The sequence below is a fragment of the Crotalus tigris genome, unplaced genomic scaffold (genome assembly GCF_016545835.1).
Source record: "Crotalus tigris isolate CLP2741 ecotype Arizona unplaced genomic scaffold, ASM1654583v1 scf7180000021465.51407817327:1047546, whole genome shotgun sequence".
NCBI classification, from domain to species: Eukaryota; Metazoa; Chordata; class Lepidosauria; order Squamata; family Viperidae; genus Crotalus; species Crotalus tigris.
This window is the reverse complement of record NW_024098522.1, coordinates 625292-648233: the sequence shown is the minus strand read 5'-3', so window position 1 is coordinate 648233 and position 22942 is coordinate 625292. Positions and strand designations below refer to the sequence as shown.

The 22942-nt window shown below is 43.7% G+C and overlaps 1 protein-coding gene across 2 annotated transcripts in view; it reads left to right on the top strand.

Moving 5' to 3' along the window:
* Window positions 1–9493: 9493 nt before the first annotated feature.
* Window positions 9494–22942, top strand: part of FRAS1 (Fraser extracellular matrix complex subunit 1) — a 416742-nt gene continuing 403293 nt past the window's right edge. For both annotated transcript variants that reach the window (XM_039318704.1, XM_039318705.1), the window contains exon 1: window positions 9494–9956. In XM_039318704.1, the coding sequence (XP_039174638.1) occupies window positions 9881–9956 (76 nt within the window). In that variant the 5' untranslated portion in view covers window positions 9494–9880. The remainder of the gene's footprint in view (window positions 9957–22942) is intronic.

Sequence of the window (22942 nt, the reverse complement as noted above, 5' to 3'; positions counted from 1 at the left end):
GCCTGCCCATGGCGATGACAGACGCAGAGCTTATCTTGAATTGCCGCGCCGTGCCAAGGAAAACACTCAAAACAAAAGAGAGTTTGGCCCTTTGTAAAGGAACCGGGATCTGCCTTTGGGTTTTGCCATCTGTTGCTGTTGAAATCCCTGTGTCTCTGCCGTTGAGCGTCTTGCTAGGCCGTCTTAAGTGACATGTTAGTCACAGAGAGACGTGTCGGCTATTCTTTGCCATTCCCGGAGACAAGGGCTTTTTGTTCCACAACTTCAGCCTTGCCAATTCTGCACGTTTATGAGAATAGGAAGCTGCCACTCTCCTGTGCTAAGTTTTTCTTTTTCTTTTTACAGAAAGGAGCCTATTCATCTGACAACTTTAAGCAGAGCTCTCTGACCTGGCGCTTCTAAAAAAAAAAAACCAAAAAAAAAACATTGGATTATATGGGTTGCAACTCTCAAGACAGATTGCAGGATTAAATGCCCCAGCCATCTCAAACCTGTAAGTTTTGCAAAAGGGGGCAAGTAGGTATCACTTTGCCTATTATGTCTCAGCTTAAAAAGATTTTGCATAATGAATTCCAACAATAATGCATTCTTAAATTGGGCCACTTCCAGGGGATGGAAGATAATGAAGGACACGGAAGCCGTAATGAAATCCTCCATTCCTGTTTAATCCCCCCCACAGTATTGCTAAGCCTGGTCACACATTTCCAAACATATCTTTGTCATCATAAGAACTAGAAACTCAGATTTTTATTTTATGGGACTCAGGTTCTGTACCAAATATGATCTCTGCTTTGTGCTTTCCCCCGCAGGATAGCAACCAATGTACGTTCACTTATACTTAATTTAAGTCTGTGGATTTCCCCAAGTTCAGACACAGTCATCTACTCCTGCTGGTTTGTATATTTATTTATTAAAAAATTTTAAGCCACCCCCCCAAAGCTGAAGCTCTCCAGACTGTTTGCAATAAAATACACATACACACAATTTGCATCACAACATATGCAACAAAATAGAAACTAGGTGAGCATTCAGAATCTAACACAGTATGGCAACTGCAGCCATGAAATTAAAAGATGCTTGCTCCTTGGGGGGGAAAGCTATGGCAAACCTAGACAGCATATTAAAAAAGGAGAGACATCACTTTGCCAACAAAGGTCCGTCTAGTCCAGGGGTAGGCAACCTTGGCTCTTTTATGACTCGTGGACTTCAACTCCCAGAATTCCTGAGTCAGCAGGGCTCAGCTTGGAAACCTCTCCCTTTCCCCTCAGCATGGCTGGCTCAGGAATTCTGGGAGTTGAAGTCCACGAGTCATAAAAGAGTCAAGGGTGCCTACCTCTGGTCTAGTCAAAGTTATGTTTTTCCCAGTAGTAATGTGTGGCTGTGAGAGTTGGATCCTAAGGAAGGCTGAGTGTTGAAGAACTGACGTTTTCCAATTGTGGTGCTGGGGAATACTCTTGAGAGTGCCTTGGACTGCAAGGAGATCCAATCAGTCAATCCTAAAGGAAATGAACCAAGACTGTTCTTTGGAGGGACAGATGCTGACGCTGAAATACTTTGGTCACCAAAAGAGAAGCGAGGACTCGTTGGAAAAGATCCTGATGTTGGGAAAGGCGGAAAGCAAAAGGAGGCGGGTGCAGAGGATGAGATGGTTAGATAGCGTCATCAACACAACGAAAATGAATTTGAGCAACCTTTGGGAGACGGGAGGACAGGGGAGCCTGTCATGCTCCAATCCATGGGGTCGCAAAGAATCAGAAATGGTTTAGCAATTGAACAATATACAATGGAGATCAAATCGGAGGAACTCGGCTTGATGTAGCTAAAGACTTTGGAGCCCTTAATTAAACCAGGAAAGTGCATAGTCCACCTCTCTCTGCTCTTTTATGAAACCCTTGATTGGACACACCACCAAGTGATTTCTCTTTGGAAAGCTTTATTCAGAATCGGAGAAAAGGATGCTGCCCGCATGTGGGAACACCCTAACCGCAAGAACAGTTGTCACCTTTTATTGAACTAATTTTAATGACTCAAGCATTTCAACAAGCTTTTGATTTACTCCCATAAGAGAGGCAATCTATCTTGAACCACACTTTCTTCATAATTGGTCTGGTACTCTTCTTTGCAAGCCAAGGACTAATTATCTTTAATTATTTTTTTTGCATATATAAAAAAATGGGTACAGCTCTTTATTCCCGTTGTCTCTTATCTTTGTGCAATAAAAGCCTCCTGCTGGTTGCTAATGAGTGAGATGGTTGGTTCAAAGCATCCCAACTCATCATATAAATTGCCATTTGGATTCATGGTACACTAATTTTGCATATTGGTTCCCAATTAGCACCTTTCCAAAAGGGGAGGGTACTCTTTAGATAAATTGGGCTAAATTAGTTCACCACAGCATTATGGGAATATTGTTGAGTTCCTTTTTGTCAACCTGGAGCCATAAATGTTTTGATTGTCATGGAGATTCTCAATCATCCAGGTCATCGTTGTCCCACAGCTGCTTTTCAAAAGGCAAATGGACTTTCTTGGTTTTTTTCTTTTTGAGAGATTGAGAGATCAGTGAAAAAAAAGGGCTGTGCTGGGCTTAAGATTCAGTTCCAAAGATGTTAATACAGTGCACAGGGGTGCAAATGTGTTATCTCTCTGCAGCTCCCTAAAGCATCTTTGTATTGCCCAGGACCTAAGTAATTGTTGAAGGCAGGACAAGAAGTAATGGATGGAAACTTATCAAGGCAAGACCCAACTAGAACAAAGGAGAAATTTCATGATGGTGAAAATAATTGACTAATTATTAGGAAATCAGTGAAAAGAAGGACTAGAGGTGACATGACAGCAGTGTTCCAATATCTAAGGGACGGTCAACCTATTCTCCAAAGCTTCATACGAAGATAGAACTACACTTGGAATACTGCATCTAGTTTTGGTCACCATGATGTAAAAAAGATGTTGAGACTCTAGAAAGAGCATAGAGAAGAGCAACAAAGATGATCATGGGACTGGAGGTTAAGCATATAAGGAACGGCTGCTGGAATTGGGTATGTCTAGTTTAAGGAAGAGAAGGACAAGGAGGGGGGACATGATAGCAGTCTTCCAATATCTCAGGCACTGCCCCCAAAAAGAGGGAGTCAAGCTATTCTCCAAAGCACTTGAAGGCAGGGCAAGAAGCAAGGGATGGAAACTAATCAAGAAGCAACCTGGAGCTAAGAAGAAATTTCCTGACAGTTAGAACAATCAATTAGTGGAACTAATTGCCTCCAGACGTTGTGGGTGCTCCAACACTGGAAGTTTTTAAGAAGAGACTGGACAACTATTTGTCTGAAATGGTGTAGGGTTTCCTGCTGAGCAGGGGGTTGGACTAGAAGACCTCCAAGGTCCCTTCCAACTTTGTTATTCTATTCTATTCTATTCTATTCTATTCTATTGCTTAATTCTCTATTCTATTCTATTCTATTCTATTCTATTCTATTGCTTAATTCTCTATTCTATTCTATTCTATTGCTTAATTCTCTATTCTATTCTATTCTATTCTATTGCTTAATTCTCTATTCTATTCTATTCTATTGCTTAATTCTCTATTCTATCTATTCTATTCTATTCTATTCTATTGCTTAATTCTCTATTCTATTCTATTCTATTCTATTCTATTCTATTCTATTCTATTCTATTCTATTCTATTCTATTCTATTCTATTCTATTCTAATGCTTAATTCTCTATTCTCTATTCTATTCTTTTCTATTCTAGGCATGCCAAATGGGACAGTGTTCTTAAGACATCGTTGTGCCAGCGGGCTCCTCTGAAATTTGGCAGAGCTTCTGGTAGTGTGAATTAGTCCTGGCGGAGAGAGAAGACTTCCATGAATTTCCTCGCTTCCCCTTAAAGCGGTCTAATCCTGGATCTGCACTGCGCACCCAACCCTTCAGCAGTCATTTCATGTAACTCGACTGGAAGTGGATCTTAAGAGCTCAAGCTGGCATAGGATCAGCACCTCCTGCCTTGATAACAGATGCCCAGGGTTGGCTGTGACATTTATTTTCTATTAAGCAGCAAGGAGTCAGCCACCGGGAGATCATTACGGCCGAGCGATGGGATTCCATCTCCCTGGCTTTAATGCTCAGATGCATATTAAGAAAAAAAAAATCGCGTCTGGATTTTCCCCGGAGAGTTAATGACCACATTCTTAATATTAAAAACGTAAGCCGGATTGTACAGGAGGAGCGTTTTATTATTATTACTATTATTGCTGCCCCGTAGCAGCGAGCAGGAAAATAATTGATCTGTTTAGTTAAATGGACGGATGGCAAACAAAGCTCACCTTTCAGAGAATTCTTCGGGGGGGGGGGGTTTCTCTGCAATGGGGGCTCACATCAGCAAACATCTGTAAGGAGGCAGGAAGGCAAAAATCAAAGGGGCTGGGAATTAAGCCTTGAAAGTTCAAGAGCTGAGCAACTCCTAAGTTAATTATTACTTCTGTTACCATAGCACCCAGAGGCCTCCACCTCAACAGAGACTGTGCATGAATGGCTTGCTAACCCCCTATTTTCTGAAGGCATCTAGATCAGTGGTTCTCAACCTTTTTAATGCTGCGACCCCCAACCGGTCGTAAGTCGAGGACTACTCAACTGGTGCAGCACCGTTTGCAGAATGGGACTTTTGGCGGGCTCAGCAGGGCAGAGACAGCCTGGACAATTCCTATTGGCTAATTTATTCTAGAGTCTAATTTATTCTATTGGCTTTCAAAAGCCAATAGAATAAAAGGGAGTAGCACAGCTAAGGAAAAGGGGGAAAAAAATGGCGGACTGCGTTGTTTGGCGACCCCCGTGAAATGGTCGTTCGACCCCAAATGGAGTCCCGACCCACAGGTTGAGAACCATTGATCTAGATTCTTTCTTGTTAGAAAGGTAGTCCTAAAAGCATAGGGCTGGAAGGGACCTTGGGAGGTCTTCTAGTCCAACCCCCTGCTCAAGACAGGAGGAGCCTTATGCCATCCTAGTCAAATGCTTGTCCAGTCTCTTCTTAAAAACCTCCAGCATTTGGAGTGCCCACAACTTCTGGAGGCAAGCTATTGCACGGATCAATTACTCTCAAAGGGATGGTACCGTTAAAAGTAGCATTTATGAAATAGCTTTTTTATCTGATAAATGTTTGAGGGTCAATGAACGATCTGAAGCTTCATGAAGAGAAAAAGCTGGCTGGGGAATTCTGGAACCCTCTAGTCATGGAGCTTAATGGATCAACAATACATTGTTTTGTGCTTGAGGTGGGAAAAAAAATGAAATTTTGACTGTGGGCTTTACCAATTAGATAGACTTGATGTTATTGAAATGGCTGGTTTATGTTATTTTGTAGAAGTTGAGGTTTGAAGTTGATCCTCTTATTGCACCAAAGGAAGTAGGAAGTCAATGCCTTTTTTTTCTCCCTCACTTCACTTCTCTACCTCCTCTTCCCTTCCTCATTGTGGGAAGTCAGCCCCCCAGAGAAGGAAATTTTAAAAGAGCAGAAAAATATATTTCCTCAAAGGATCTAAAAGAGGCAGAAAAACATGCCCAGTTTTCCTTAATAGCACCAAATCTCCCTCCCTGTAGAAATACAGATGTAAATAATCCAGGAAGGTTGGAGGCCCCCAGCTAGAAGATTAAGAAGACAAAGACACCTAGAATCTACATACCCCACCCAAAATATAAGACAGGACATAACAGAATTAACCCACAGATATCAAAGGGCACACTCAGACTCAGGTCAAAGTTCATGCCACAGGAACAACTCCAAACAAAAGCCCCAGAGGGTATAAAAACCCACTCCCTACATGTGCTCTCTCTTTTTTCTTCCAGAGTCATCTTCCTGTCTGGCTCTCCTCTTCAATAAACTGCAACCTTCTTTCTAAAGCAGTCGCCATGTTGTTTATTCCCGGCTTGGACTGAACCATGATGAAGACTTTTCCTTCAACACCATCTTTCCCGCTATTTACTTTGTATTTCGATTGTATCATATATTATAAACCAATAAAACTCTAAAAAAAAACCCCAACAATACAGCTAGTCCTCAACTTAGGACAGTTCACTTACTGGCCGTTCAAAGTTACAACAGCACTGAGAAAAGTGACTTATGACCCATTTTTCACACTTAGGACCATTGCAGCATCCCCACGGTCACGTGATTTACATTCGGATCATCAACAACTAATTCACATTTATGACGGCCGCAGTGTCCCGGGGTCACGTGATCCCTTTTTGCTACCTTCTGACAAGCAAAGTCAACGGGGAAACCACTTAACAACTGTGTTACTAACTTAACATATGCAATGATTCACTTAACCACTGTGGCAAGAAAGGTCGTAAAATGGGGCAAAACTCACTTAACAAATGTCCCGCTTAACAACAGAAATTTGGGGCTCAACTGTGGTCCTAAGTTGAGGACTGCCTGTATCACGAAGGTGGATCTAAGACAGGGTGAAGAACATGTAGCTCTCTAGATGTTGGGGGCACCTCAACTCAAACAAGGCCCTGCCTGTGTAGCTACTGGATGGGGAGGATGGTATGGTAGGCGAAGTCCAACAAAATTTGGGGGTTCACTGCTCCCACTTAGAGGTAGTCCTCGATTTATGACAGTTGGACTGGAACACCCATCGCTAAGCTATGTCGTCATTAAGCGAGTCCTGCCTGATTTTACAACCATTTTCCAAGTCATTATGTGAATCACAGTCCTTAAGTGAATCCCAAGGATTTTGCTTGTCAGAAACTGCCCCTGTGAAGGTCACAAAGGCCAGCCGTGATCCTGTAACAGTTGTAAATTCAGGCCAGTTGGCAAAGTGCCCAAATTTAGATCATTTGACCATGGGGATGACGTGATGGTTGTTAAGGGCCAGCTGTAAGTCACTTTTTCAGTGCTGTTGTAATGTAACTCATTAAGTGAACCTGCTGTCAAATCTACTCCCAAAATTGCAACCTTATTGCAGCATAGGGTTTTTTTTTTTTTTTTTAACCAGGCTTAACCCGATTTTTAAAATTTATGCTCTGTGAGACATCCAAGAGCAGGTCTGAGCGGTAAATCTTGATCCCTAACTTCAGTTTCGCTTGCTTGCAAAGCTCAGATTTGATTGAATCTCTTAGATATATACAACACAACATAGGGAGATAAAGGTTTATCGCAAACTAGGAGGAAGCTACGATGAACATTGTGTGTGTGTGCGCGCGTGTAGTTCCTCTTGCATAAACTCAAAATATCAAATGAAATGGTGATGATAGATATTATGTAAGCAGGTGAATGTATGAACTAGGGCAGGGGTAGGCAACCTTGGCTCTTTTATGACTGGTGGACTTCAACTCCCAGAATTCCTGAGCCAGCATGGCTCAATTTGGAAACTCTCCCTTTTCCCTCAGTGTGGCCAGCTCAGGAATTCTGGGAGTTGAAGTCCATGAATCATAAAAGAGCCAAGGTTGCCTACCCCTGAACTAGGGACATATTAAATGGAGCCAGTCTGGTCTAGTGGTTAAGGCACTAGGCTAGAAAGTGGAAGACTGCGAGTTCAATTCCTGCCTTAGCCTTGAAAGTCACCTGGTTAACTTTGGTTCAATTGCCAGGAGATGGTGGTGAGTTTTAGTTCTGCTTTAGGCAGGAAAGCCAACTGAGTGACTTTGGGCCACAGTCGCTGTCTCTCAAGCCCACCTCACCTTCAGGGTTGCTGTTGTGGGGAAAATAGGAGGAAGATGTGTTGGTATTGTTCACCACCTTGATTTATAAAATTAATAAAGGTGGCATGCCAATCAATAAAATTAAAAATTGACTAGCCCCTCTTCCTACGCAGAATTCTTTTTCATTGCTATTCTATTTTTCTACACCAGGGATTCTGAAGTAACCAGAGTGATAGCACATATAACTACCACCACCTCCATCGCTGAAGCTTGTCAAGATAAAAATTGGTCACAAAGTTACTGCCACCAAAAGGTCACTAAATGAAGCAGGTCACTAAACAACATATAAGCCAGCTGATGGGGATGCCCCTGTAAGGTTTGACCTGTGGCTCTTTCCCTTTAATTTAATAATTCAGCCAGCCATTTGTCCGAAATGGTATATGAGGTTTCCTGCTTGAGCAGGGGGCTGGACTAGAAGACCTCCAAGGTCCCTTCCAACTCTTATTCTGTTAATTGTTGGGTGTTTACAGGCAAGATTGTCTCAGCCGGGAATTTGGGGAGCACGATGGAAAAAACTTCTGCAGCTGGGCACCCGCAAAGGCCTGTGCGTACGTGTATATCTGTGCGTGATTAAAACACGCAGGTTTTTTTTTTCCGGACGATCTTTCAGAGTTTGGGGGAAGTGGAGTGGGAAGATCCTACTAAGCTAGTTTTAATTAGAGGGGCAGCAGCAGTTTGCTGGGTGCTGCAGGGTGGGCGTGTGAACCAAGAGCCCACGCTAGGGCACCCCTTCTTCCCCCCCTCCTTCTCTCCGGGGCCAACGTCCCCCCCCCCGATCAACTTCTGCAGCAGCGTCAGACAACAGGATCAGGTTGCACGCCCGCTCGCGCTCTTTCTCACGTGACACTCTGGAATCTTTGCCAGCCCAGCCCGATCGCGACCCCTTCCCCTCCTTTCCCCACCCCGCCCTCTCCCTTCCTGGGTCCGCCGCTTTCACACGGAGTCTGCCCGGGTTGGGAGAGAGAAGAAAAGAGGAGCAATCGTTTGGGCTTTTAAGGAGGGGGGGGGATTTTTAAAAGGCGCCCTTTGCAAATCCCTCGCCGGTTGCTTTTCGGCGCGAGAATTTCCCTCCGTGCAAATCACAACCTGCAACCCGCCACGGTTGCAAAACTCGCCTTTTCCAGGACAGGCTTGCAGAGAGCGAACGGGGGGGGGGGGTTCCATGTGCACGGCTGGCTTGTGCTAAAGAGGGGCGGGGAGGGGAGCGCGCAACGCGCACACACACACACACAACAGCCCGCGCGTTGCAAAGCCCGGAGAGGCGGGAAAGGCTGGCTTGGCAGTGCGTGGGAGAAATAAAGCTCGCCCAAATGCTTTTTTTTGCACCCACCGGAGTCTCTCGCCTTTTTTTGGGGGGGGGGGAGCGGGTCCCCTGCCCGGATCGGGTCTTGAACTGGGAGGAGTGGGTGGGGGCGTCTTTTTACACGCTGCCGGGATGGATCTGAACCCGCAGTAAAGTTTTCCCCGCCGAGCAGCAGCGCAGCCGAGCCGGGGCTTGGCTTGGGAAGTGGGGGGGGGGTCGGCGGCGTCGATTCACCTCCACACCCCACCTTTCTGCCTCTGGAGCGGTGCCCGAGCGCGGGCGCCCGGAGGGAAGGCAGCCTCGCCCGGGGCGCGCCGGCGGTGGGCAGATCCGCCGCAGCCTCGGTGAGGCGCCTCGGTGGGTGGCCGGCGGGCGACGCCAACGCGGGCTCCGGGAGGGGAGGGGATCTCTTCAAAGCCGTCGGGGGCGGGCTTGCGGGATCGCGAGCGGAGCGTGTGTGAGTGTGTGTGTAGGGGGTGGTGGTCGCTCCGCCTGGGGGAACTTAGCAGGGCGGAGGATAACTTGCAGCGGGCGCCCGCTTGGAGAAGCCGCCGCGCTTGGCGCAAAGAAGGCAGACCGGCCGCTGCTTGGCGCCCGCTCTTCGCTGCTCAGCCCGGACTTGCCTCTCCGTCCGCAGCGGCAGCACCAGCCCACCTTCTCTGCCCGATCCCTCCGGGAGATCTGCTCCCGGGCCTCCTTCCTTTTTCCCTTCGCTTCTCTTTGCCGCCGCCACCGCCGATCTCCCTTGCCCGGAGCCGGAAAAGAAAGCCGGGGGAGCGGGTCGTCTTTGCTTTCTGATGGTGCCCAGGAAAAACCCCGCCGCGAGTTTGCAGCCGAGGAAAAACCCCGCGGGCTTCTCGTGTTTGATCAAGCCACCTTTTCTTTGCTATGGATTGCCCGGCAGCGCCGCTGCGGCTTCTTTTCGCCTTGGCTCTCTTCGCCGTCCTGCCCCGTGAGGCTGAAGGTGAGTTGACCACCACCGCCACCATCATCCTCTGCTTTCGACTTCAGGGATGATTCCCCCGCGAGAAAGTGCCGGGGGAAGGCTGGGAGAAACCTAAGGGGTCCCTCGGTTTGAGGGTCCGGTTTGCTCCAGCACTGCTTAAGTTCTGCACCTGGCGGGCTTCTCCATCCAGGTGCTCCGCAGATGCTGGGGACGAGGGGACCTCGCGTGCCCAGGTGAACCCTGGGCTGCACGTGGGGTGGGGACCGGTAGCAAGGTTGGGCTGACTCCAACCTTCCGCCGGCTTGCTTTCACACAAACGGAAGAACGTAAATTCAGGTCTCCCTGGGCTGCACAAGAGTTGGCCCAATTCCATTGTAACCGGGGCTGGAGTAGCTGCTCCTCAGTCCACCTGCAGAGAACTTCAGGGTGTTTGGTGTCCCTTTCCTCCTTGTTGGAGAACGCAAAGTTCATAATAAAACCAGCAATTTGCTGCCTCTTTACACTCCCCCCCCCCCGAAGCTCGCAGTTTTTGCCTGATAGAAGCTGCCTCATGCTGAAAAGTCTTCTGAACTTAAGATGTAACTGACTCGTGTTCACGGATCCGGGTTATGCATTCTTGCTATAATGCCATTTCCGGGCTTTTTCTTTGGATCTGCATGAAAACACCCCAATCTCTGCTTCTGAGCTAAGTCTGTGTGATTCATCAACTTCCAGATGGTCCCTTCCACATCAAAAAGCTTGTCTTTGGGATAAGATATCATTTGTCAACAAGTATCAGTCCACTGATGCTATTACTTTTGATAGAAGAAGCTTGATCTTTGTTGCAGTGGAAAACGGGTAGCAAACATATATTAGGGGTCTTCATCCAAAGTTTGCTGGCATGTCCTGAATCTTTTGGGAGGTTTCTCTTCAAAACGGGATGATTATTTCTCTCTCAAAGTCCTCAGTTCGGCATTTAATGTCTGAATCATTAAACAATTCTAAAATTGTTTTCTGTGCACTATCCGTTTCTGATTTCCAAATTAAAATGTCAACACAGCTCTGGTTTGGTAATGAATTCAGAATCGACTCCTCTGGGACTGCCTGCATTTTTAATGTACAGGTAATCCCCGATTTAACAACTTTTCGTTTAATGATTGTGGAAAATTACAGTGGCACTAAAAAAAAAAGTGACTTATTAACCAGTTCTTGCACTTAACAACCATCACAGCATTCCTGCAGTCACACAGTCAACATTTGTTGGTTGCCACTCAGCATTGTATTTACTAGACTTGAGGGGTGTGGTGGCCTAGTGGTTAAGACACTTATTCACTGGAAGGTTGGCAGTTTGAGACCCAAGTGCTTTGTGAGAGGCCGTTACTTGCCTCAGCTCCTACCTCAGTTCGAAAGCATGTAAATGCAAGTAGATAAATAGGTACCACTTTGGTGCGGTGCGCCTTGGACAGTATTGTCCAATGACATTGGCTCCCTTGGCTAGGAAATGGAGATGAGCAGCGCCTCCTAGAGGCAGACACAACTGAATAGGCATTTTTAGAGGTATTTCTTATGTATAATAAACACCAACAGTGAAATACAGCATATAAATTTAATAAATAAAATAAACAGATAAATAACCTTGTCGTGGTACCTCATTAAAACAGCAGTAGGGGACAGCAATAAACTCTGGAAAAAAAATAAATAGGTAATATGTTAAAGCTTCTTCCTACAGTTTTGACGCATTTCCCGAAGGCCAAGCGTTATTTATTGACAGATGAACTATACATGAATTATATACATTGTACAGGTAGTCTTGTTTAGTGACTGCCTCAGACAGTAACAGTTTAGGAAACCTCTACCTTTTTACTACACTTGCAGTGTCCATGTTCATGAGGTTACCTTACGAGACCTTCCCTGACAAGTAATGAGAGAAGCTGGATTTGCCTTATGACTATATGATTCATGTAACAACTGTGGTGATTCGCTGTGGCAAAAAAGTTTGTAAAATTGGGTGTGTCTCACTTAATGACCATATTGCTTAGTGACGGAAGTTCTGGTCCCAGTTTGGGTCAAAGGTCAAGAACTCCTTGTATGTACAATGCACAACTGGTGAAGTGTGTACATTCATTTTGCCTACTTTGTCTCTCGCATTAATCGTATTTATACAAACCAGAGCAAGTGAGATCTCAAGGGTGTTTTTTGCTGGCTTGGATTAAAAAGCACCCAAAATAAAAGAGAACTTGAAGAGATCAATCCTGTTGCTGATAAATCTAAGGGCACCTTCCCCAGGAGCAGATCCTTGTCAAAAATCACAATTTCCTATGCATTTCTATAATTTACCACTCTCGTTGTAGAACATCAATACTTTGCTAAGTTCTGTCCTGAAGTTGGAAGTGGCACATTCCATGCAGAGAGAGGCATGGTCTATGGGGATTAATTCTTGGAAACCTTACATAATTTACGGCGGCACACAATAAATCTTACAGATGATTTTACTGCGATGAACTTATTTCCCATGCTCAACTTGGATTATTTTCAGAGAGGAACAAGATTGATGGCTCCTTCTAAGGGGCCTGTCATAGAAGAGGGATCATCTGGAACGTAAGTGTGCAACAGTGCACAGAATCCCTTTCACTGGCTTCCTGTGCTATAGCCAGTCATATTTCAAGTGTGCAGTTCATTTGTTTTGTGGTGGCCATAAAAGCACAGACAAAGGTTGAGGATGGTGTGACATGGCCCCGTAATCCCCCCATGAGACTTTAGATCAGGCGTCTCCAAACTCGGCAACTTTAAGACTTCTGGACTTCAACTCCCAGAATTCCTCAGATAGCATGGCTGCCTGAGGAATTCTGGGAATTGAAATCCATAAGTCTTAAAAAATTGCCAGGTTTGGAGCCCCCTGCTTAGATCAGAGGGTTTATCTGCACCACGAGTATGTGGAAGAGAATTTGGGGGGGGGGGTTAAAAAGGGGTGTCTTCCTCTTGAAATTAGGGATTTTTAAGACCTTAAAGTTGAAGTGTTCTGGCAACTTAAAGATATGTGGACTATTAACTCCCAGAATTCCCCATGCTTTGAGGACAATCTATAGAAATCAGTTGCTTTAAAAAAAAAAATTCTTGTTGAGCAACCACGTCTGACCGGCAACTTAAGTCATAAAATGAAGCAGTCGCTAACCACCACTGTTTTTATGATCTTACTTCAGCTTTTCTTTGCTTTATGGACCTGCAAAAGTTGTAAACGTGAGGATGGGGCACAAAGTTACTTTTGCATTGTTGCAACGGCGAACAGTCGCTGTCTGAGGCAGTTGCTAAATGAGGACGGCCTGTATCTGCCTTTGTTCTTTGGGGATCAAGGTTTCTGTTTGTGAAATTGCCCTCCGGGTTATTTTGTTGGGTTTTTTTAATCATAATTTGCTATCCCTTCCGTTGGGGATGCTGAGAAACACCAGTTTTGGTCCTTATGTTGGGCAAGGGAGTGAGAATGAGTAAGAAAGGATGGAAAAACTTGAGTGGCTTATACAAGATCCAGGATGTTCTGACCTGTAGGAAGTCCTTTAGGTGCTGCCACAAAAGATGGGGGTCCTTTTGTGCTAGTTTTTTCTCCTTGATGAATTTGTGTGTGTGTGTGTGTGCATGTAAGACACAGTTCTGCTTGGAGCACAGGAAATTACCTCAGTAAATTTGAGCGACTGTACAATAAAACTGGGATTTTGAAAAACTTAAGCTGGGATGTCGTTGCTTTGCATACAGTAATTTTGAGGTTCTGCCTCTGGCATTTCCAGTTGAATCAATCGGATTCTTCAGCTAGGCTGGCTAGGGGATGATGGCAGTTGTAGTCCAGTGCTTCTGAAGAGCCCTAGGTGGAATGGGAAATGTCTTTTTTTATGTGGAAAAAGTTGCAAATCAGCACCCACAACACTGAGCTAGAGGGGAAAAAAAGCTTCACCTGGAAGAAGATGGCTTTGGATGCTGTGATTTGGAGAATGGGTCTAGGGCAGGAGTAGGCAACCTTGGCTCTTTTATGACTCGTGGACTTCAACTCCCAGAATTCCTGAGCCAGCCATGCTGAAGGGAAAGGGAGAGTTTCCAAGCTGAGCCATGCTGGCTCAGGAATTCTGGGAGTTGAAGTCCACGAGTCATGAGGGGGCCATAGTTCCCCCATGCTGGCTCAGGAATTCTGGGAGTTGAAGTCCACAAGCCATAAAAGAGCCAAGGTTGCCTACCCCTGGACTAGGCCTAGGCCACTTTATGACTCGTGGACTTCAACTCCCAGAATTCCTGAGCCAGCCATGCTGAGGGGAAAGGGAGAGTTTCCAAGCTGAGCCAAGCTGGCTTAGGAATTCTGGGAGTTGAAGTCCATGAGTCATAAAAGCCAAGGTTGCCTACCCCTGGCCTAGTGGAAGTAAATACAGGCGGTGCTTAAGTTACAACCATTTGTTTCATGACAGTTCAAAGTTACGACAGCACTGGAAATAGTGACTTATAACTGGTCTTCACATGACCATCATAGTGTCTCTGTGGTCACATGATCAAAATTCAGGCACTTGGCAACCTGGCATGTACTTACGATGGTTGCACTGTCTTGGGATCATGTGATCACCATTTGCGACCCACTCAGGCAACTTCCCACAAGGAAAAGGAATGAGGGAAGCCAGATTCACTTAACAACCTCATGATTCTCTTAATCATCGTGGCAAAAAAAAGGCCGTAAAATCAGGCATGATTCACTTAACGAGCTCCTTGCCTATCAATGGAAGTTCTGGTCCCAATTATGTTTGTAAGTCAAGGACTACCTGTAATTATAGTTGTATTTATAATTGACTTATTACTAAAAGTACTACAGACACAGAATAAGACAACCATTGAAATCATAATAAATTACCTTTAATTAAGGATTTATAATATAAAACAAGGCGCCTCTAAATGAAAAGGTTCAGGGCATATAATCACAGCTCTTAGTGACTCAAAGGAACAGGTAAGAATTTATTTCTTTTAATGCGGCTTCACAGGCCTCTCCCGGAAATTCGTGCTTTCAATTCTTGTTTTACATCTCCCTGATGTGATTCCAAGTGTACTTCAGTTGTGTATCTCATCCACAGTTCCAGGAGGGAGATGATAAAGAGCAGCAGTAAAACACTATCAGCGAAACCGATATCTGTAATTCTCACAATTTCCCATTAATTTAATCCCTGATATTAGATAGCCCAAGATCTTTAAGGCAGAAACACTGGTTTGGATTAAAAAGCCCATTGGCCAACCATTATGCATTGAGATAAGGGTTGTGGGTGTTTTTTTTTTTCTTTCAAGGTTCTGTTTAATATCCTGTCTAGTTAAGCCTGTAAATGCATGACTGACCTGCCTAAAATTCCTTTGAGAAAGGTTGGAAGTTTTGAGTGGTTTGGGGTGGGGGGGAAGGTATGCATTAGCTTTCTGTTCCTCCTGCTCCTGGGCATTGAGTAACATGCTTAACTCCCCCCTTCCTTTTGTTTTCATTCATTATTCATCCCGGTCGAGGAAAAACATCTGCTTGTAAAGGACAGGAAGGAATGCCAATTAAGTGTGCGGAAACACTTCGATCCAGGAATTGTCTGCTTCAGCCAATCTGGGGAAGTCCGGATGCTGACCAGGAGTGATGAATCTACAAATCAAATATCTTTAGAACATAAAAAAATTGGCTTAAGATGGCAGATGCATTAGAGCAGTGGTTCTCAACCTGTGGGTCGGGACCCCATTTGGGGTCGAACGACCATTTCACGGGGGTTGCCAAACAACGCAGTCCACCATTTTTTTCCCCTTTTCCTTAGCTGTGCTACTCCCTTTTATTCTATTGGCTTTTGAAAGCCAATAGAATAGACTCTCTTGAATAGAGTCTAATTCTATTGGCTTTCAAAGCCAATAGGAATTGTCCAGGCTGTCTCTGCCCTGCTGAGCCCGCCAAAAGTCCCATTCTGCAAACGGTGCTGCACCAGTTGAGTAGTCCTCGACTTACGACCGGTTGGGGGTCGTGGCATTAAAAAGGTTGAGAACCACTGCATTAGAGGTATTAGCAGGCATAGTACACATAGTCCTCGATTTACAACAGTTTGCTTAGTGACCGTTCAAAGTTAACGCTGGCATTGAAAAAGGTGACTTATGACCGTTTTTCCACACTTAATGACCTTTGCAGCATCTCCATGGTCGTGTGATCAAAATTCACGTGCCTGGCAGCCAATTCATATTTATGACCGTCGCGGTGTCCTAAGGTCATGTGACCTTCTCACAAAGTCAGTGGGAAAGCCAGGTTTATTTAACAACCAGATTCCTAACTTACCAACTGCAGTGATTCACTTAACAACTGTGGTGAGAAAAGTTGTAAAATGGGGCAAAACTCACTTAACAAATGTCTCACAACAAAATAAATTTTGGGCTCAGTTGTGGTCCTAAGTGTGGAGGACTACCTGTACTAATCTCTTACTCTCGGCCTTCATTCACATGCCCTCCTTCCCATTCCTTGTAGTATGGGGATAATATCGCTCTATTTTCTGGCATTGCTGTAAGGAGGATGAAAGCGATACCCCTGTTTGCGTGGTGGAAGGAAGGATGCAGTCTTGATTGCTATTCCCACCTGGATGTTTGGGATCTGGAATTTGCAGATCGTGGACTTGTTGCATCAGAAGATTCCTAGCTGGGGAAGGTAGTTACAGGCATGGTAGATGCCGTGTCTTCTGATCTTAGGATGAGCTTTATCCCAAAGGTGTTTTTTCACGAGGCAACTGGACTTTCTTGTTTTTCTTTGAAGACATTTTGCTTCTCATCCAAGAAGCTTCTTCAGCTCTGACTGGATGGTGAGAATGGAAGGATTTATACTCCTTGCAGACAGCTGGTCATTTGCATTCTTTTAGAGAGTCATTGAGGCCATCTGGAGGCTTATCTGTGTCCTTAGGGTCACCTGAGTGGTGCAAATGGTTGTGGAGCCTTCTTGGAACTGCTGAAATGACTGTTGTAGACTGCAGACAGGTGATGTTGTATCCTTCCCTCTCTGTTGAGAGACGGCTGCTCAATTTTGATAATAGGTGGCCTCTTTGAGGCCTCTTTCAAATCAGCGGTCCTCTCTGTCCAAAATGTGGACTTTGCTGTCTTCAAAAGAGCGGCCTTTCTCTTGTAAATGCAGATGGACTGTTGGATCTTGTCCTGATGGGTTTGCTCTCCTATGTTGTGCCCTACGTTTAGGAAGTGGTTGTTTTGTTTCTCCAATGTACAGATCTGCACCTGGCTCACTGCAATGTACTGAATATATAACACATTGCTCAGTTTGGGCCTGGGTGTTTTATCCTTGGGGTGGACAAGCTTCTGCTTTAGTGTATTCTCGGGTTTGAAGTGTGCACATATGTTGTGTTGGCTGAAGATCCTCCTTCGCTTTTCAGATATTCCTGCAACATAGGAAATGGTGTTGCTTCGTTTATTGTTTTCCTCTTTGTTATGGAGGAGCTCCTGCTGGGCCTTCTTTGAGATGTGATGGAGGTCCACTTGGGATAGCCACAAGCTCTGAGGGCTGCCTTGATGTGTTTTAGGTCTTTTTCTTTTCCATCTTTGCTGGTAGGCAGGCCTTCAGCTTGGTGGTGTAGCGTTCTGATAACTCCCATTTTGTGCTCCATTGGGTGGTGAGAATCAAAACGTAAATATTGATTTGCGTGTGCGGGTTTTCTGTAAATTTCAGTGTTAAGGCTTTTGTCTTCCTTAATGTGTACCTGGATGACTGAGAATCTCCATAGATGACGAGTTTTATCCTTTCCTCCTTCCCAGGAAAATGTAGTCTAGTGGTAAGAGCACCAGAAAAATGTATGTGACGGTTCGGTCTAGTGGTAAGAGCACTAGGTTAGAAGTCAGGAGACAGTGAGCTGCAGTCCTGTGTCAGGATAATAATTTAATAGCTAAACAGCTTATGTAAAGATGTAATGTAATCTGGATGATGCAATAATAGGAATGACTCTGCAGGTGTGTGTATCCCTTTAAGAGCCTGAGTATAAAAGGGAAGTTTTTTGCTGGAGTCTTTCTCCTTTGTTTGACTGCTGTAATTGCTGTGTATTGGAGTTTGCTGTTTCCGTTTAATTACAAACCACTATGTACTGCATTTACTCCTGGGTTACCTCAGCGCAATAAGACTGTGCATACTCTGACATCCTACCTTAAGCATGAAAGCTGGCTGAGAGACTTTGGGCCAGTCACCAGGAGACAGTGAGTTCTAGTGCTGCCTTAGGCATGAAAGCCAGCTGGGTGACTTTGAGCCAATCACCAGGAGACTATGAGTTCTAGTCCTGCCTTAGGCAGGAAAGCCAGCTGGGTGAGTTTGAGCCATTCCCTCTCTCGCAGCCCAATCCACCTCACAGGGCTGTGGTTATGGGGAAAGTAGAAAGAGGAAGGAGTATTGTGTGTGTTGGCCACCTTGAATTATTTATAATAATAATACAGGAGGGATGTAAATAAATAGGATCTTGCAATAGGGCCCATTCCAGAACTTTGTGCCTGTTGACCTCTTAGGTCCTTTCCAATTCTATGATTCTTGGCAACCCCAGTGCTAGCTGTAGGAGTTACTCTGTTTTGTTCTAATAAGAAGGATGATCTATAAGGAAGAGTGAAGATGGTCTACAGGTAGTCGTTGACGTATGACCACATTTGAGCCCAAACAGTTAAGCAAGACAGTTGGGAAGGGAGATTTGCTCCGTTTTATGATCTTTCCTGCCATAGTTCTTCCGTAAGCTACTTAAGACCTGGCTTTTCCGGCAGGCCTGGGGTTTATAAAACCTGACCCCTGGATGATTGTCTTTGTACTGTTGTTCTGTTATGTTTTATGTGTTTTTTATTGTTAGCCGCCCAGAGTCCTTCGGAAGTGGGGCGGCTTATAAATTTTAATAAATAAATAAATAAAATAAAAATAGTTAAGTGAATCACTGCAATTGTGAAGTTAGTAACCTGGTTGTTAAGTGAATCTGGCTTCCCCATTGACTTTGCAAGGTCACGAAAGGTGATCACATGACCCCAGGACAGTGCAACCGTCATAAATATGAGTCAATTGCCAAGCGTCTGAATTTTGATCACGCGACCATGGGGATGCTGCAACGGTCGTTAAGTGTGAAAAACGGTTACGAGTCCCTTTTTTTAGTGCTACTGTAACTTTGAATGGTCACTAAATGAACTGTTGTAAGTCGAGGACTGCCTGAATTGAACTCAGAGCTTTTCCCTTTGAAAGCAGCCTTCAGTCAGTCCATATATATAGTAAACGGCCTACACTTGGAAATTGAACAGAGGGGATTCAAAAACCTTTCTTGTAGGCAAGTCAAATGATGTGCAAAACAGGCAAACAAAGGATTATTGTGACATTATCTTGTCCCTTTGCCTGCAATCCTGAGAAAAGAAGCAAGGCTATCTGGGATTAGAAACACTTGTGAAAATTAATTTGTTCTCCCAAATATGTATGCGTAGGGGGGATTTTTATATGATGATCCTGGGACGGAATGAAGCTGCTATTGCTCTGGCCTGTTTGGAGCATGCCTGTGTATTTGTGTGTGTGTTTGTATGTGTGTACAGAAACTAAGACAACTGGCAAAGGGAAAATTCTCTTTTTTCTCCATTAAGTACATTAAAGAGGATATTATACGAGTAGGACTTACATAACTACAGAATAGAAAAATACATTAAAGATAAAAAAAATTGAAAAATGCAGAAAAGGAAAGGAGAAAAAGAGACCTCCTCCTTCATCCCAACATTGTGTAATCAACATTAACAATTTATCACTATCTCTTGAAATATAACCAAACCATTCCATATCTCACTCCAGTTTCTATAAGCCAGGGGTCTTCAAACGTGGCCCTTTTATGACTCATGAACTTCAACTCTCAGAATTCCTCAGCCAGGCATGCTAGCTGAGGAATTCTGGGAGTTGAAGTCCATGAGTCATAAAAGGGCTGAGTTTGAAGATCCATCTGTAGCACTTAAATCTCTTCTATTAACAGTGAAAGTCCAGTAAGGATGATCAGAAATAACAATATTGTATAAATATTACCAATTATATCTATTGCTGGTAGTCATTGGCTTACCACCATTTGTATAACAATCGTCCAAAGTTAAAAAAAAAAGTGCTGAAAAAAGTGGCTTATTACCGTCGTAGCATCCTCATGACCACATGATCTGGGATGTATTTACGACGGTTGCAGCATCCCGGGATCATGGGATTGCCATTTGCGATCTTGGCAGCTGTCTTCTGACAGTCAATGGGGGAAGCCAGAGTCACTTAACCCCTGTGGTGATTTGCCTCACAACTGTGATAAAAAAAGGCACATTTAGCAATGGAAGTTAAGGTCCCAGCTGTGGTCATACTGTAAATCAGGGGTCCACAAACTTGGCCACTTTAAGACTTGTGGACTTTAACTCCCAGAATTCTCCAGCCAGAGAATTTGAATTCTTCCTTTCCCTTTTAACCAAATACCCCAGTCCATTTTATCTCTTCAGATAATCAATCCCGCTCACTAAACAAACAAACATTTCCAGAAATAACCATCACCGGATCCGGTGGTGATCAAGACAACCCATTATTTTAACCTTGATTAAATAAACCAATTCTGTATTTTTCTCTTCTTTCTGCAAACAGACTTTAAAATCCTCAAAAGGAAGTTCTAGCATCCGACTTCTCATACCTTCTTTGTCTCTTCCCCCCATATTCTTGCTTTCCTCCTTATCAAGCCCTCTTTGTCCTTCCAAGTAGCAAACTCCAAAAAATCTCTTTTTGTAAATCCAATATATAAGAGTGGAGTGGAATGGAATGGAATGGAATAGAATAGAATAGGATAGGATAGGATAGGATAGGAAAGAATAAGAATGGAATAGAATGGAATAGAAATAGAATAAGAATAGAACAGAACAGAAAAAAATAAGAATAGAATAGAATAGAATAGAATAGAATAGAATAGAATAGAATAGAATAGAATAGAATAGAATATATAATATAATAATATAAGGAAATAATCCAGATCGCTCCTCTGCTTTGTTATTTGTATTTTTCAATGTTTAAGTCATCTCATAAATCCATTATTTCCATCTCCTTCTTGTGAGTTGTGATTCTTAGTTCTACCTGTAAATCTCTATCATTTTTATTCAACGGGTCTTGCAAAGAATTTCTATTAAGATAATTTATTTTACTCTGAGCTGGTGCTTTCATTGCTGTGAGAGGAGAGGACTGGGGTTCATGGCAGTTTATTATTTTGCATTTTAAAAATTCAGGAATTATGGTAACATGGCAGGTGAGGTTCCAGGCAGTCCTCAACTTTACAACTGTTCATCTTGTGACCAAAGTTACAACAGCACTGAATAAAGTGACTTGTGACCGATTTTTACACTTTACGACCATGGTCATGTGATCAAAATTCAGATGCTTGGCAACTGACTCATATTTATGACGGTTGCAGTGCCTCAGGGTCACGTGATCCCCTTTTGTGACCTTCTGACAGAAAAGTCAATGGGGAAGCCAGATTAACTTTACAATCATGTTACTAATTTAACAACTGCAGTGATTCACTTCACAACTGTGGCAAGAAAGATTTTAAAATGGGGCAAAACCAGTGGTGGGATTCAGTCGGATTGCACCAGTTCGGTAGAATCAGTAGCTAACTTTTTGTTGACTTCAGCGAACCGGCTGATGCCCTAACCCGGGGGGGTAGGCAACCTTGGCTCTTTTATGACTCTTGGACTTCAACTCCCAGAATTCCTGAGCCAGCCATGCTGAGGGGAAAGGGAGAGGTTTCCATGCTGAGCCATGCTGGCTCAGGAACTCTGGGAGTTGAAGTCCACGATTCACAAAAGAGCCAAGGTTGCCTACCCCTGCCCTAGCCCTTTTTTGCAAGGTCCAAAATGGACCGCTGGAAGTGCGTGGAAGTAGTGATTAGTGATATCCACAATACTTCAAGTGCGTGGAAGTATTAGTAGTGATATCCACAATACTTCAAGCCTGGGATACCCTGTTTTGAAAGTCTGTGACCTTCTAAGTTTGCTTTTTAATCCTAGATGAGGCTGGCTGGCTGTGTCTTGATCTGTGGTTAAGGTCCTTATTACACAATTAAGACCTGGGAAAAACCCCAGGAAGAGATGTTACTTTCTCTAGAATTATTAAGGGAGAACAAGGATTGGCAGTCTTTAGTGCTACCTGCTTTATTTATGCATACTAATGGCTCAGCATGTTTTCTGTCGACTGGAACCCTGCCATTCTTATCCCTTTCCAAAACAAATAAAAATAAAGGAAATAAATTTGATCCAGAGAACTGTATACCTGTTAATTTGCTTAATCTAATGTAAGTTATATATCAAACATCTCTATCTAGAATTACTAGATTGGTTATGAAGTGAAAATATCCCTTGTTGAGGAACAGGTTAGTTTAAAAAGAGACAATTGTAAACTTCTATCTGGTTTTTCACCATTTAAAATATTCCTCCTAATGGTTCCCTCTTTGTAGCCTTAGTTGACTTCAAATGGCTTTTGATTTGATCTCAAGGGAAAGATAGTGGGAAAAATTCAGGTCTTTCCCCTTTTGTAATATAATATTTATTAAAACTTTTAAACAAAGAGATAAAAACTAACACAAATTCATCTGAAGTAAGGAAGGGGGAAAAAAATCAAAGAAAAAGCAAAATGTGGAAAGAAAGAAAAAAGTTGAAGAAAAAATAGAAAAAAGGTATATATAAAAAAATATACAGTATTTTAGCCTCTCTCTCTCAAGCTACATCATGTTGCTTTTCTCTCTATAATCTATCCTGTCTAATCATCAGAGCCATAAATCACAAGTTCATTTTTTTTATTTTTACACAAAAAGTCCATAAGAGGCTTCTAGATATCAATAAATGAAAGACTAAGGGGTTTTTTGCATAGATAAAAGGCTGTTCCTTTCCAGTCAGTCTCCCTACTCTAATATCTTTTTTGACAGCTGGATACATCTGTTAAATGCACTACCAAGTTTTGCTGGTGGTCAACTCACATACTCATAGCCCTGGAAAACAGGCACACT